Source organism: Rhodamnia argentea, chromosome 7 (genome assembly GCF_020921035.1).
Source record: "Rhodamnia argentea isolate NSW1041297 chromosome 7, ASM2092103v1, whole genome shotgun sequence".
Lineage (NCBI taxonomy): Eukaryota > Viridiplantae > Streptophyta > Magnoliopsida > Myrtales > Myrtaceae > Rhodamnia > Rhodamnia argentea.
The window spans coordinates 27,361,897-27,377,443 of record NC_063156.1 but is presented as its reverse complement, the minus strand read 5'-3'; the positions used below and the strand labels follow the sequence as shown (position 1 = coordinate 27,377,443).

The 15,547-nt window shown below is 37.6% G+C and overlaps 2 protein-coding genes across 5 annotated transcripts; one reads left to right on the top strand and one right to left on the bottom strand.

Moving 5' to 3' along the window:
- Window positions 1-713: 713 nt before the first annotated feature.
- On the top strand, window positions 714-9,244 carry LOC115752050 (putative uridine kinase C227.14). Of its 3 annotated transcripts, XM_048282509.1 has the most exons (13): window positions 714-897; window positions 1,586-1,716; window positions 1,857-1,900; window positions 2,859-2,936; window positions 3,815-4,007; window positions 6,215-6,245; window positions 6,326-6,384; window positions 6,788-6,861; window positions 7,400-7,486; window positions 8,386-8,447; window positions 8,586-8,614; window positions 8,698-8,828; window positions 8,915-9,244. In XM_048282509.1, the coding sequence occupies exons 1-12, from the start codon at window positions 840-842 to the stop codon at window positions 8,788-8,790; spliced, it is 939 nt and encodes a 312-aa protein (XP_048138466.1). In that variant the 5' UTR covers window positions 714-839; the 3' UTR covers window positions 8,791-8,828; window positions 8,915-9,244. The 3 variants fall into 3 exon arrangements, with proteins under 3 accessions (XP_048138466.1, XP_030545945.1, XP_048138467.1); XM_030690085.2 differs by having other exon boundaries at window positions 8,698-9,244; XM_048282510.1 differs by lacking the exon at window positions 8,386-8,447 and having other exon boundaries at window positions 8,698-9,244.
- Window positions 9,245-12,493: 3,249 nt separating this feature from the next.
- On the bottom strand, window positions 12,494-15,198 carry LOC115752069 (auxin-induced protein AUX28-like). 2 transcript variants are annotated; one of them, XM_048281622.1, is made up of 5 exons: window positions 14,779-15,198; window positions 13,951-14,177; window positions 13,182-13,317; window positions 12,924-13,015; window positions 12,494-12,737 (listed from the first exon to the last, which is right to left on the bottom strand). In XM_048281622.1, the coding sequence occupies exons 1-4, from the start codon at window positions 15,159-15,161 to the stop codon at window positions 12,949-12,951; spliced, it is 813 nt and encodes a 270-aa protein (XP_048137579.1). In that variant the 5' UTR covers window positions 15,162-15,198; the 3' UTR covers window positions 12,494-12,737; window positions 12,924-12,948. The 2 variants fall into 2 exon arrangements, with proteins under 2 accessions (XP_048137579.1, XP_030545980.1); XM_030690120.2 differs by having other exon boundaries at window positions 12,954-13,015.
- Between the last annotated feature and the right edge of the window lie 349 nt (window positions 15,199-15,547).

Sequence of the window (15,547 nt, the reverse complement as noted above, 5' to 3'; positions counted from 1 at the left end):
TTTTTGTTAAATTAAATTAAAAAAAAAATAAAAACATAAAGGTAAAAAAAAAAAAAAAAGAACATAGATGGGAGGACTGTCCTCCCCCTTGTGGTCGTCGCTCTAGCGAGAGCCGGCGACCCCGACAGCCATAACGACCATCCCATCGATGGTGGGGTGGCGGCGGCCACAAAGCGGGAGGTCGGTCCTCCCCCGTGTTCTTTGTTTTTTTTTTTTACTTTCTATTTTTTTAAAAATTTCTTTAAAAATAGAGAAATGAAAAAATAAAATAAAATAATGAATGACTAAAATATCCCTAATTAAAGTGGCTCGAGGCCCTTTTTGAGACTAATATAGTCACTTCGGACCTTTATTTGAAATAATGCGCACTTCAGGCCATTCTTTGACACAACGAGGACATTTCAGATCCTTATTTGAAACAAGACCCACTTCATATCCTTATTTGAGAAAATGAAGACACTTGAAGCTTTTTTGAAATTTTCCCATTATTTTTTAGTGAATTATAATACTAGTTAGTTCCAAAAATATAATCGTCACTTCAATAAATGAAATATTTTTGGAATTAACGATTTAGCTTATCCTTCCTGATTTTGAAATATTGTTTAAATTTCTTAAATTCTCAATTCCATTTCATTTCACTTCCACTGTAATCCTTTTTAATAAAAAAAAAAAAAAACGTAATTCCATTCTAATCCTCGATGAATCAACCGAAAAACCTGTGTCCTCCTCGTACTTCCTTTCGGCCAAACTTCGTTCCGGTCCCTCTTCACAATCAGCTTGGCGCTCTCACTGCGATCCTCGCTCTTGTTGCTTCGCTTTCGCTGTACAATCTCGCAGCAATGGAGGTCTCTTCCATCGCCACCATCTCCAAGGCGTATCTCTCGTCACCTTCATCAGGTCTTTCTCGATTGTAGATTTCTAGCTCAGCCTCATTCAGGGTCGTCGTAGTTCTTTACCATCGATCTGCTTCTATTGCATAGCATTCTTTTCCTATAGGCAATCTTATTCCGTTTGAATTCGCTTGGAATTGGCAATTCTAGAACCTAGCACGCGATTGACTCTACTTTTTATTTTTTTTGGGGTAATCGCGAGTTTGGGTTGGTGGTCGGATTTAATATGCTACGTATTCGGAAGTGATGAATTGCAAAAACAGTCGGGCTATGCTTGAGTTTTTCGAACTCAATTTGACTAATTACCCTTTTATGGTGGGTTCAAGTTAAATGAATGTTGAACCTGATTATGGAATTCCAAGTAACGAGTACTTGGAGTTGGAACCGTAGCTCAAGAGAGGATGAGGTTGATCAGTATCTCACTCTGCCACGGAAGAACGAAAATGAGGCAGCTGGTCAGGTCCTAGAACAGAAACTGCTTGAGTTTGCTCAGTTGTTGTTGAACTCAGTATTATAAGGTCTTGTCGGTTTGTTCACTTAAGTTCTTGCTATATGCACCAAGTCTTGAGTTCATGAAGATAATTAAGCTGTCATGCAAGCACGAATTTGATCTGTTAGTGGTCAGAAAGGATTTTGTGTTGCATCCCTTTGTGAATTTGCTAATCCGTCTTCAATGAATTTACCATTGATTCCAGATACATTTACGCATGGAAGGATAAAATTTCCCAAATGGCGGCAAGTGCTGTTTTTTTCAACATCTGGAAGGAGTGCAAAGACTTTAGATGGTCAAGACAGTTCATCTATTCAAAAGCGTCGTTGCATAAAGGTCTGATTGAGTACAGACCCATAGTCACTATAACTGGTTCTCTCTCTTTCAAAGTCTTTCCACTTTTGTAGATGTGATGAAATGATCATATTTTCTCTTCCTCCCACCCTTCCCCACCCCTTGCCCATTGGAAGTTGTAGGTTTTCTGCAGCCAGAAGAAAGAAATTCATACCGTGTCAGCCAGGTATCTTCTATTTGAAGGCTATGCATTTACTTATTCTGAAAGCATGCACCAATCTATATCAGAGTAGAAGTGGCTTCTGTTTTGCACTGCTGTTTTAAGTTGCCATACAAGTGATTTGTATATAGTCATGCTTAATTTGTCTGCTTCGGATTTCAGATGCATTTTATGCTTCTTGCTTTGGTTTTCACTGTGGAGCATCACGTGTGTATAGATCATGGTAGAAAAAGGAAAATTTTAAGAATTTCTCTGGGCCACTTGTTTAGGGTCATCAATTGTTCTTTGAAAACGTTAAAGAGTTCCCCTAGGGCACTTGTTTAGGATATATCTGAACTTATATTGTTGAGGGCAATATCCTAGCAATGAAAAACTTTCAGGAAAATGTTAAAGAGTTCCCCCAGGGCACGTGTAACTGATGTCGCTAGGTTTCTACTAACAGCCAGCCAACAACGTAGTTCTCTTCACTTAGCAGCATTAGTTGGTGATTTTGACTGTGTGGATTTGATTGGTTTTGTTTCCCGTGTATCCTTCTACTTTCACTTTTTTAGATTTTGTTGGAAGTACGCCGTTAATGTTCCTTTACACTATGTTTTGGAACAAAAGATTGGGAAGAAAGCATCAAAGGAGGAAAATGAAACTAAACTACTAACATAACGTTTATGGTGCCATTTAGTTTCATTTTAAGGGGTTCTTTGTTTATATTGTATGTTTTCTCTGTTTCTGTCCAAAGTTGGAATGATTAAAATTGGCCCCACAGAAAAATTTTACCCCAAAATCAACTCCCACAACTTTCTCTACTCTTTCCAAATAGTGGAAAATCACTTTCAACCCTCATAAGCCTTCCACAAATTTCTTCTATCTATAATCCACCGTTTCGAAGCAAAGAATTAATTTTCATCTCTTGTTTATCTATTTCAACTGCTGCAGAAAAGCTTGATGCAGTTTTCTTTATACTTGCTAGGTGCATGGATGATGTATATGAAGCTTTGGCTGAACGTCTAGTCCCTACAGCATCAGTTGCCTCAAATCCTAATTCAAAGTGAGTTGAAGCAACTGCATAAAAACTTGAATAATTTATTATGCATTGTTCGATGTTGGCTGCAATATAAATACCACTTGCTCTCAATTCCTAAATAAACTATGTTCCTTGATCTCACTCTATCTGGTCCTATTCAAGCTTCTTGTAACATCCACTGCGTTTCTCTCTTTGTACACAATTGTTCTGGATGAAACACCATGGAGTTTATCAATTTTGAGTGAAGAAGTCTAGAGCTGTGAGGAAGCTTGATGATATCCCGATAAATAATGACAAGATGACTTTTATCCATGAATTCATTGGAATGAGGCTGTTTAAAGAGTGTTCATTTTGTGGCTGAACACTGGCTACAAGAAAAGTTGATGTTTTTGTTAGAATTACTGCCTGGATTGGAGCTTCACCATGCCTGGAACCTTTTCTTCTTGAGCTTGAAGCATTTTGTGGCTGAACACTGCCTACAAGGAAAGTCAATGTCTTTGAAAAAAATTACTGCCGAGATTGGAACTTGCATGGTTTTCCTTATTATTAGTCAATCACTTCTGCATTGATTACCCCCTTCCTCGCATATGCATCCTCCCATACCTTTCTCGCTTGAACTAAAGGCAGGTGACTAATCCTGATAAATGTCCATGATTATCATTTCTACAAGACCAGATTCGAACCTAGACACAAGGGTTTATGATGTTCATCTACCATTTTTTTCAATGAATTTAGTGACTTTTAAGCTATGCTTTGAAAAAAGAAAAAGGAAAATTCATGGGACACTTCCACTGGACTGATTTCTTATCCTTGAGCATAGCTTTGTATAAATTGTTATCATATGACCATGTTGGTCATGCTTGTTCCTCATTTTGTGGAATGACTTCATTCAAGTATTGCAGGTACATTTTGGGTTTGGCCGGTCCTCCTGGTGCTGGAAAGTCCACTCTAGCATCAGAGGTAGTTCAAAGAGTGAATAACTTATGGCCTCAAAATGCTTCTTCTTTTGATTCTCAAGTGGAACCAATGGATGTTGCAATAGTCCTTCCCATGGATGGCTTCCATTTGTATCGCTCTCAGCTAGATGCTATGGAGGTGAACGTTTTCCTTTTCTCTGTGATTTGCATACATAATTTTCCTATTTGAGAGGAATGATCTTTGTGGTCTTATTGAAATCATAGCTTTCATAGATCGACAGAATGTTTTCTAATGGTTTGCAGTAAGATGCTGTCACAAAGCAATTTCTGGTGATATGGTTGTAATTTAGGGGGTGGAACCTGTTGTACAGATTTTCTACCCCCTTTCCCGAGCAAAATTTATAGTTGTTCGCATATGCTAAACCTTACTCTTAAGTACAGGAGTTAAGCTCTGCATTTGTTTGAATAGCATGTTCAATGAGATGCTGGGTCTTGCATTTTGTAATGACAGTCCGTTACCTTTTTTCCTCTTCTCAAATGTGAGGCGTCATTATGTAGCAAGAGAAGTATGGCGAAGCTCAGTGAACACCTTTAGATGGAGGCAAGTCAAGCCTTTTGGTATTTTATAATTAAGTTAAAGTCTGGTAACCCCTTTCACGAGTTTTTATATTAGTGATCTAACCCCACTCCAGCTATTCATCAGACCCTGCCCATTTACAGATTCTTTTAAGTGGCTCACTTAACCAACAGTTCTAAAGAGTCAATTGCCCAATGATGAGCAAGCTAGAGGGTCTCAGTGGCTCTCTATTCCATGTAAGCAATAACACTTGAAAAGCCTCTTGTGGACCAGTTGCATCTCCATTTGTAAAAGGAAAGAACTGAAAAGGGGAATGAATATGAGAAATTGTTTTTGAAAAAGTGCATAATAAAGTGGATCCAGTAAGATGATGATGCACATGGCAGGTATGGGGAAAAGACCTATTGTTGAGGTCATTCTATGGATTCTGATTATGCACCTAGTGGAGAACAAAAGAGAAAAGTAGAAAAGGAAAGTCAGAAATTGCGATTAGCCATCCTTAACTGGACAAGCATCACCATCAATGCTTGTATAAAGAGTATAGTTCCCGTAAAATTCCTTTTACAGCCCGTTTGGTGACAGTGATGGAATAGGAATTTAATGTGGTAGTTATTATGTTGTAATGTGGTAGAGATGTAATAACCATTACATTGTTTGGTTCAAGTAATATTATGCCTATTGCACCGTTTGGTTTCTCGAATGACATATAAAATGGGGGGAAGAATGTCAGACTTTCCAAAATACACTTAAAATCCATATTACTTTAATAGTCCATGATCATTATTCTTGAGTTTAATATCCCATATGTATTGTTAGATGTATAATTTACTGTGTGCGTTATATAATCTTAGTTTGATAATTTATTAATGATTAAAAGCTAAGCATGTAACATTTGATAATATTATTATATTATGGTAATTATCACTTTTATAGCCAATGATGGGTGGAATACGCTATACACGTCATTAAGATGCTGCAGTTTAATTTAAATGTTTATCCATTTGTTTAACAATTGATTTATGATTATCATTTGAATTTAGGAACATAATATGTGATTATACAATAATAAATATTATTCATTACATAATAATATTATAGGATATTTTGAGCATTATTACTACAGTTAGTAATCAAGATAATCATTACGTTAATAGAATATCTAATTAAGAAAATTAGATAATCGTACCTAATAGTGGATGACTAACATATATCATATTATGAATAATGTCTGATACTATAAATAATTTTGTATTATCCAGTTAACATGATGATTATTACATCAATTATTCCCTTATATTTGAATATGTAAAAAAAAAAAATCATACTGTGCGTTATCATTATAACAACAAGATAACGACATTTAGTTATGATTAGTATCTAAACTTGGTAGATTGAGTGGAAGTAAAGAGATAGTGGTACTTTGAGAGTAGCTACAAGATTAAGAGACAGGTTGTTATTGCTATTCAGTGGGGCCATTGAATAGCTGTAATAACTATTCCTGCAAGGAAACACTACGATAGGCAGTCAAGGTTTAATAGCCCTGCAATGTAGTGGTCATCATTGCAACTAAACGTGCTGTTAATGAGAAGATATACATGACAATGAAGTTTGGTGGTTCTTAATTATCCCACCTTCAAATTAGCCCTTTTTCTACCCATGGAATCTAGTGAATGTTTCCTACAACCTTTGTTACACTCCAAAGAGGGCCATGGAAATGTGTATTTTCTTTTTGACCTATCATTCTGTACATACCTTAACTCCGAATCAGTACTGATCCAATTTTTTGGTTGGTATTATTTGGATATTAGGACCCGGAGGAAGCACATGCAAGAAGAGGAGGTGAAACTTTTGTAATTTTACTACCATGTTTGGGGGACCTTCTCCAAATTAATTTACAGAGCCTTTGTGCGACATTTCAGCTCCATGGACATTCAACCCTGAGCTGCTGCTTACTTGTCTCAAAAACCTGAGGGATCAGGTGATTTGAGTTGTAAATTGCTTCTACAATGTATTTTTCTTTTTGTAAAACTTTCCATCCATATTCCATGAATTAGCTGCCCACTCTTTAGGTATGATTAGGTCTTCAGATTGTCATAGGCCTTTTTAACCCAGTGTTGACTCTTTTCGATTGTTTATCTTGCTGAACGAGAAAAATTTTTCTTTAGAGAACCAAAAAGAAAAACACGGGAACAGTGCTTGCTGGTTAGACTCCATTGCTAAATTCTTGTTAATGTCTGAATTGAAATGCTTGAGATAACAAGCGTTTATTTTGGCTTTTTTTTTTTGGGGGGGGGTTGGTTTGGTTGTGAAACCCCAAGGAGGTGTTCACAAGTTTATTTCTTTGCCATTAACATCTTCTGTTTCTTTGCATCTGTTTCAAGGGATCAGTTTATGTGCCATCCTTTGATCACGGCATTGGAGATCCAGTAGAAGATGATATCTTTGTGAGCCTCCAGTAAGTAGTTTGTATATCTTAACTATCGATTCGTCTAGTTTTTGATATATAGATGGTGAAATAAATGAAGTAAGCAATCTTATTATGGTGCATAACAATTTTTTGATACGGAAGGTGGCTAATTTTAATGGTGTGTAGTGGGGTCCTGATCATGTTTCTTATTGTTTTAAACTAATAGATGGAAAACCATGCATTGAAAGTCTATTAAGCTCTTTAATAGACTTGGTCAACTCCTAATAATGTTCCTTGTTGCGCTGTAGATTGTGAGACAAACCAAAAGAACAGTTATGTCCTCTTCTTCTGTGCAGATTTCAAACTTGAATTGTCTTTGTCTAGGGATGTCTCTAATTTTCCCACATGTTACCATCACTTTTGTGAGAGATTGCAAATCTCTCTAAATGTGTGCAAGTTTAGAAAGATTGCGAACATTCCAAATGTTAAATTGCGAGAAATATAGCGTGCTATCCCGGTAAAGCAACTTCCGTCTTTGTGGAAATTAGTGTATGTGGTTCAAGGGTAACACTGACCTGTTTTGCAGGCACAGAGTGGTTATTGTTGAAGGCAATTATTTGTTATTGGAAGAAGGGGTCTGGGAGGATGTGTCATCCATTTTCGATGAGAAGTGGTATAACTTTCGGTTTTACAGCCTTTCAGGCCCTTTATCAGATTGTGCATGCTCTCATTAAATTCAAGTCGCAGGCACCCATGCTTATTTTATGCTCAGTTATAACGTTCTTATTTGGGATTTATGCCCGCCCACATGATCCTTTGGGCAGACAACCCATGTGAAAGTCTAGTCTAGTAGCTTTAGTCGTATTTTGCATGATTTGGTACGATTTTAAGAAGACAACATAAAGGGATAGGGGACCTAATGTTTGGTTAGGTTATTGCTCAAACCACTTGATACAGAATTAAATGGGAGCTCTCTATTGATAGAGCGTATATACACTCATAAAACGTTAACCATCTTATTCACTATCTACCTATGAACTGATTCCTGATACAGCTTTAAATAATTAAGCAAAAAGTGGCAAATCTAAATCACAAAGCACAATTAAACATCACAAATCTATCAGTGTGCAAAGTGTCTATAAATGCTGCACGTTTGATGGCATCTGCATAACTTCTTTCCTCTCTACCATGACAGCTATAAAAAATATCATGTCATGCAATAGGAATTTTCCATGAGTGAAGTTCATTATTCATTTTTTTGGAATCTTGCTCGTATTACTGACCTAGCTAGGATGTTGGTGCATACTTATAAACACCAGGGCCTAATTCTTTGCCGTTTGGACTCTGGTCTAGTTACAGTAGACTGATCCACTTGCCTTAGTGGCGTGTATTTTCAGTTGGTTGTTATTGCTGCTTTGTTTGTTAATTGATCTTTCATCTATAAATGCTCTAGTTCATTTGACAGGCAACTGATGAGTAGGGTCTTAAGAGAGAAGTTTTATGTTTGTTATTACTTTGTGATCTCATAATGTTGCGGCTGAGGAATGTTATCTGTAATTCTTTCTGCGCAAGGTTTATTGACGTTGACATTGACAAAGCCATGCAAAGAGTTTTAAAGAGGCATATTTCCACAGGTGGTTGCTTCTTCCAGAGTTCCAATTTTTTTTTTTTTTTGGGGTTATATATCTCTATTGATTTCTTCTTCAATTGATCACTAATGGGAGAATTAGGTTAGATATTACGTAATTTGGCTTTCTTTTTTTTTTTTACAGGAAAGGCTCCGGATGTTGCTAGATGGCGGGTATCTTGCTTCCCTTCTTCTAACTGAATTAATCCCTTAACCTCTTCATCATCCATTGCTTGAATGCTGAGTCATTTTTGCAGATAGAGTACAACGATCGACCCAATGCAGAACTTATAATGAAGTCAAAGAAGAATGCCGATTTGATAATCAAATCAATCGACTTCCAAACGTGAATCCCCTGTGTCTGCTTTTTCAAGGAATAAGAATCCCGGTTTGGAAACCCTCGGGATTTGAATGATCGAGGCCCAATGCCTAAGCTCTCTATTGAGAAATAATGGAGATTATACCGTGGTCCAGATGAAGGATGCAACTAGTGCTTTTCTGGTCAATGCAGCCAGAAAGTCAAATCAACTGAACTGTGCAAAGCAGTCAAGGAGAGCACTTCCAAAGTGTAGTTTAAGGAATTAGCTCTCCATGGGCCAGAATATAGTTAGTTTCGGGGCGCGGGGGAATTGATAAAATGCACAATGGAGTGCATGACAATGATTAAACTTTGTTGACGCCATTTAGGATGTATATGCCATTTAGTGAATGATGTTTGCCAAAGTTTTAATTTGCTATCCGTACGGTCAAATCACTGTTCTGCTGGAGCTTTTTCTGGGTGTAATTTCTACTGCGATTGGGCAATCTCTATGGTTTGATACTCTTCGAAGAGTTTGGACATTAACCACTTGGCGATGGATAGCAAGAAAAAACGAGACGTGTGAATCACTTTAAGGCATCTGGGATTGGAGCTGGGTGCATCTAAATCGCAATCATCAGAGGAATGAAAACCACGCCGTTGTATGTGATGCATGTGTACCTGTGGTCCAGTGGCTGAGATGGATGTAAGGATAAGTGCAACTGTCAAAATCTACAAGATTTGCTTTTGTTCTTTACAAAAAGGAATGAGGGGGGTCACTTTTTATAAGTTTCTGGAGCTGTTGCAACGTGTCGGGTGATGTTTCGATTTTGGGAATATAACTGCTTCAAAATGTCCTCGTTCCAACAATTAAACATAAATGTTCTGCAAGAAAATTGAGTATTTTTAAAATAAAGAAATGACCTTGTTAGAAAGAGCAAACTCGAAAAAGGGGAAAAGAGTTAAAAGAAGACGAAGAAGAAGTAGAGCAAGAGAGTGAGGAAGGGCAAGGATGGGGGGCAAGGCCATTGCACCACCACCGCTGCCACCGGTTGACCCGAGCGAGGGAAGATGGGGGCGTTGCTTGGGTTGCCTGATGCAATCTCAACTTGAGATCGTCTTGGGTTTTGTGATCATTTCTAGTAAGGGTCGATCCATCTTATCCTCAAACTTACAAAAATACATTGATATTATTCGAATTTTTTTTTATGCTCGAGTTCCTTTATAAATTTATTATAGTCAAATCGATCGTGCTCGAGTATCTCAAATTTTTCAAGTCGAGTCAAGCTCGAGCATAAATTTTAATACTAGATCGAGCTCGAGTTGAGTTTTGAGCACCAAATATGCGAGCCGAGTTTTGGGGTTGACACTTCATCGGTGCATTTCGACTCTAGTTATATTTGTTTCCTCTTTTGCATTTACATACTTTATTTAATTTTGATAGATTACGTCTTGTACTTTATGTTCTTAATTGTTGGATGGATCTACCCTTGCGTGCTACCGCTTGGTCAACGATCGATTGTGACGGCGGCCGAAGTCAATGGCAAGGGCACATTGAAGCCGATTCCGAAATTCTCAGGAGGAATATCGCCGAAACTGATCAAGTGGGGGCAATCCCAACAAAAACCTGATTGGAAAAATGTAACTTTTCAAAAGAAAGTTGAACAAAAAAAAAAAATTAATGCTGGCTATTAGTTTTGCTTTGCGGCTTTCGATAGTCGTTATGAGCAGAACAAGTACTTAAAGGATTTTTGATGCTGTGTATTTAGACTTTTCCTTCGATGAATGTCGTGTTTGGTGATCCAAATTTTTAGATCGGATAGAATAGGATGAGAAATCACCTAAGACAGTTAGGACATTCGCCGAATACCAACGATAGAGGCAATGGTCAAGCGATTGTTTTTGCTTTTGTTTTTGTTTTTGTTTTTTGCTTTTGCTAGTTTTGTTTTTGTCTATGTATACAGAGGAAATATTATCTAAGCCCTTCAGTTGATATAATTTACATCCGCATTAACCATGCGGATGACGATACTCGTCAAACACCAAAATGAGGATGAGTTTGTTCCACCGAAAAATTCATGCTAAAAAAAATGTTATTCGTAAAAATCATTTTTAAAGAGAAATAATTAGTTTTCATTTAGTTGGCGGTGTGCCTAAAAGCGCATCAAAAATCATGAGAGAAGGCGAAGAAAGGGATAATCACACAAATAATCTATGAACTTTTAATTTGACTAATATAGTTTCTGAATTTTAACTTAATGTGCAATGTGATCCCTAAACTCTATGAACTTTTGGAGCATGGTCAACTTTGTCCTTGAACTATCAAAAGATGTTCAATGTACTCATTCCATTGATTCAAGCTCATGGACTAAGTTGAATATGTTCCAAAAGTTCAGAGACCATAGAAGTCAAATTAAAAGTACAGGAACCACATTACACATCGAGTTAAAGTTCAATGATCATATTGGTCAAATTAAAAATTCATGGATTATATTGTATATTGAGCCAAAGTTTAGGGACCGTTTGTTTCATTTTACCGCGAAGAAACCGTTGAGCGTATGTGATTGTTATGTATTGGGAAAACGATTTTCTTTATTCAGGAAATTCATTTTCCTAAATTTAAATACGAGCGTTTTCTTCGACCATAAAATTTTTTCTTAACTAAATATTTTCCACGAACCATATACGTGAAAGTCCAAAAAAACTAATTCAGAGAAAGGTCTTTCCAGGAAATGAACGCACCATAAGATACAACTTATCGAATCCCAGACGGATATGTAAGTCAACAAAACTACACCAATACATATTCTTACCCCTTTCATCTTATCAACACTTTGCACATTTTCTTGAGGCTACTACCATTAGGAGCATAAATTTATTTGCCTCAGATAATTACCCGGCGTGTTGTCGGGGAAAACTACCACATCGAATAGGGTTTAATTGTATGCTAAAAAAGTGTCAAATGCCTCGTTAATATATTAAAAAAAAAGGGACATGAACACTTTCCACTTTCCATCATCCATTCATTCCCTGTCTATGTCAATGCTATAGTAACCTCTAGGGGGGAAGAGAGAGGCAAGTGCAACTAAATAATTAAGATCATGTGGATCATAAAAAGATTAAAAAAAAAAGGGGGCAAGCGATATAATATGGGAATTGCCAGCTACCATCGTAGCCATTTATGACTCACTACCCTTGATGTCTTCATAACAAGGGACCATTGGTCCATACCTATTGGTCCAAATTTTGTGATAATGTCCATTCAGTAACTCTCTAATTGGCACATAGAAATCGATCTCTCCCCCCTCTCTGCATTCCAAATCTTCTTCTTCTTCTTTTCCTGGGTTTTGGATTAAAGTATGACAATAAATTTTGCCCAAAAGAAAAAAAGAAATTGAGCATGAGTAAATGCTCCAATAAAAGAGCACGTGCTCATGTTCCCTCCTCCAAGATGCCATCAAACATGTTCCTAGCTCTCTCTATACCGTCCACAAATAATTCCTATCCCAACAATTCCAATTTTGCTAAAAACCCAACATCAAACACAAAATCTTGAAACTAACCACTAATGAATTTGAACAAATTGACAAAAATTAATTGGGCTAAAGGGGAAATCATGGGAAACAAAGCACACTAGCTGCAATGAAGCACAGTACATAGGTACATGTTATTACTAGGCTAGAGCCACACAACCCAGGTTTTTACACTGAGACAAAGCAAAGACAAAACCGAGTCTTTGGACATAAAAAAGAGTCATAAAGTTTTTTTGGGGTCCTTTTTTTTTTTGGTTGATGAATTCCATAAACATATTTCTCAAACTTTGACGTAATTATCGCAAGACAACTTGGTACAAAAAAAAAACACACACACACATTCAAATCACCACCTGCTCAATCCATCTGTGCTGTCTTTCAACCCCCAGATCAAAGGAGCAGGCTGTGTGTCATCCACACACTTCTTTTTACCTCCTGCTCTTGCGTTTTTCCATGGCTCTTGGAGCTGAATATTGCAGCAAAAAAAGAAGAAGAAAAAAACAAAACATTAAAACCAAACAAAATGAAGAAATAAACATGAAGAAACCCCCCCCCAAAAAAAAAAAAAAAGAGGCGCCTAAATTGGCCAAAATGCATGTGCAGCGGCGTCGTTTAATGAAACGGCACCACTTAGAATTACATGCGCTATGACCTATTTATAAGTTGATAAACATGTACTAACCGAGCCCAACCGCCTCGGTCCCTTTCATTATCCGGAGGCGCTTGCACGAGTCAACAAACATCCTGTAAAAGCCAAATGAAGAAATGGGTTCGTGAGTCTGTTCCAAAGCGTAGGAAATTCTTAGATTTTTCTTTGCATTTTTTTTTTCTTTTTTGGATATGAAATTAATTTTCTTTTTCCAAAAGAATAGCGAAAATTAGTCTTTAAAAAAAATGGAAAAATGCTTACTCCCAGGGAACGTCGCCAACGAGCATCCAGTCGCCATCTTTATCCTCATAGGTGGGAACGTAGTCAGAGCCATTCAGAAGATCCCTCAGCTTGCTCTCACTCATCAAATCCTTCACTCCTTGGGATTCACATCCTCCTTCAAACCAACTCATGAAAACACCACTCACACAGGCAACAGGAATTTCATATAGGGGTACTAATGTCCATATCAGCAATTTTCAGATAAAATTAATTAGTCGGATAAACTGAATTGACACAAATATAAAAAGATTTAGAACTCAATTGACAACAAAAATGTTTAGGATTGGATTTGCACAATTACAATAAATTTATAACTTTTTTTGGTAATTCTCCATTTGCAGAAAAATTAATGTGTCAATCTTGATGAAATAAATGTAAGACTATTCTAGTTTAGGGTCTATTTCTTGGATGATCAATCACATATTGACATGCATGCGAGTTTTTCATTTAATAGATGGGCAGATTTGTTTTGGTATAAAAATAGGAACGAGACATTTAAAGAACGCCAAAAAAAAAAAAAAAAAAGGTGAAGTAAGAGTTGTTTCGAAATTATGTAGCTAATGTACTTTTATGTCATTTTTCTTTGGGTGACAAGTGAGATTTTGTGCTAGCCTTTTGCTAAATTTTGGTTTAGGGTATTTAAGAATTATAGGTTTTTTTTTTTTTTTTCCTCAAAAGCAAATGTGTAAGAAGAAACCCTTTTGAAAATGAAAGTAATAATGGAAGTCAATTGAGGCTGGTTAAGTACCAATGGTGAAGGAGCTGAACATCTTGCACAACGCCTCAGACAGCTCTTGATAGCTCTTGTACATCTTCAAGTCCACCTTACGCAGGTATGGGGCGCCGTCCATGCTTACCTTCACAAAGGAGGCGGCGCCGGCGCCGACGCTGCTCGTGTCCTCGGTGCTGCTCTTCTGTGCCGCCACCATGTTCTTGTGGAACGACCGGACTGGCGGCCAACCCACCACTTGGGCCCTTAAAAGAGAGTGCACATCGTTTCATTGTTACCAATGGATTTTCATCACAAGTAACAGGACAATGAAATTCATGAATTGCTTGTACTTTTTCTGGAGCACTGTGTGATGTCAATCAGGAAGAGTGTATGATTGTGCAAGAAGATAGACATGGCCTCCTTCATCTACAGTTTTGATGTAGCAAGACAGAGATTTTTCAACAAGCTTTAGCGTTCTAGCGCTTCAATAATTTAAATAAGAGGAACAAACAAGTACTAAATCATCTGTATTTTATGCTTTTTAAATTTTTACAATATGGTTAGCTACAGATTGAGAGACCAGATTTTGATCATGATGTGAGATCTATACTACCTTACACTCTCTCTTTTATCACATTTTCAACCCATGAAACTGAGAAATCCACTATAATCACTTGCAAACCTCCCCAAAAAAAAAATAATAATGAAAAGAAGAAGCAACTCTGAGAGAGGAAAAGAAAAGCAGAAGCAAAGAAAAGGGAAAGGAGAGACCAACACTCTTGAAAAGCCTTTAACACCAAAGGCAAAGGAGGAAAGAGAAAATGAAATCATGGTACTTGATGCAGATAATTTAATTTTATTAACTTAGCTGGAGGCTTGACAGGAATATCAGAAGCGGCACAAGGCAAGAGGGTCTTCTTGTCCAGCTTGTTGGGCGACGAGGTGGTCTGGTCATTTGGATCGGAGCCTGGTGATGGTGGTGGTGGTGGTGGTGCACAGGAAGAAGAGAGATTGAGGTTGAGCTTCAAGTCCACCTCAGTCTCGGCATAGACTCTCTTCCTTGCCCCCACCACCACTTGGTGGTCTGGTCCTTGATCAGATCCGGATCCTCCATTGTTGCCACCAGGCAACCCTAGCCTCAGCTCTGTCTCTCTCTCCTCTGCTTCTGCTTCTTCATGCTGCTTCTTCTGATCTCTCTCTTCGCCCTGCATCAGCTGCCCACCCATCTTCAGTCCTACTTCCATCATTTCTCCTCTCTCTCTCTCTCTCTCTCTCTCTCTCTCGCTTTCTCTCTCTATGTGGCGCTTATATGGGTGCAGCTGCTTGGTGTTTCTTTTTTTATTGGTTGGTGTGCATGGTACCATGTGGACTGATATAATCTGAATCATTTTTATGTAGGTCTTGAAGTCTGCATGATCAACGGTCCAAATGAGTCTGATCCACGCGGTGATGCGTAGATCGTACAATTTTTTTTTTTTGGTTAATGGATTTCTACAAGTATACATAATTTTTTTTTCAAAACTCGAAAGCTTGAGAGCACAAAAGAGCTTATGGAACGCCCTATAAACTCTATAAATCAATTAAGTCCAAGCCTTTGATCTATGCAGGTGATTCCGATTGCATGCGGTCCGTA

Excerpts from the sequence above, each read along its gene's own strand:
- LOC115752069 (XM_030690120.2), bottom strand. The coding sequence starts at position 15,161 with ATGATGGAAGTAGGACTGAAGATGGGTGGGCAGCTGATGCAGGGCGAA. Across the intron at positions 14,178-14,778 it reads CCTGTCAAGCCTCCAGCTAA|GGCCCAAGTGGTGGGTTGGC; the intron begins GTTAATAAAATT and ends CTCTCTTTTAAG. Across the intron at positions 13,016-13,181 it reads GTTGGCGACGTTCCCTGGGA|GATGTTTGTTGACTCGTGCA; the intron begins GTAAGCATTTTT and ends TGGCTTTTACAG.
- LOC115752050 (XM_048282509.1), top strand. The coding sequence starts at position 840 with ATGGAGGTCTCTTCCATCGCCACCATCTCCAAGGCGTATCTCTCGTCA. Across the intron at positions 2,937-3,814 it reads GCCTCAAATCCTAATTCAAA|GTACATTTTGGGTTTGGCCG; the intron begins GTGAGTTGAAGC and ends CAAGTATTGCAG. Across the intron at positions 6,246-6,325 it reads AGCACATGCAAGAAGAGGAG|CTCCATGGACATTCAACCCT; the intron begins GTGAAACTTTTG and ends GCGACATTTCAG.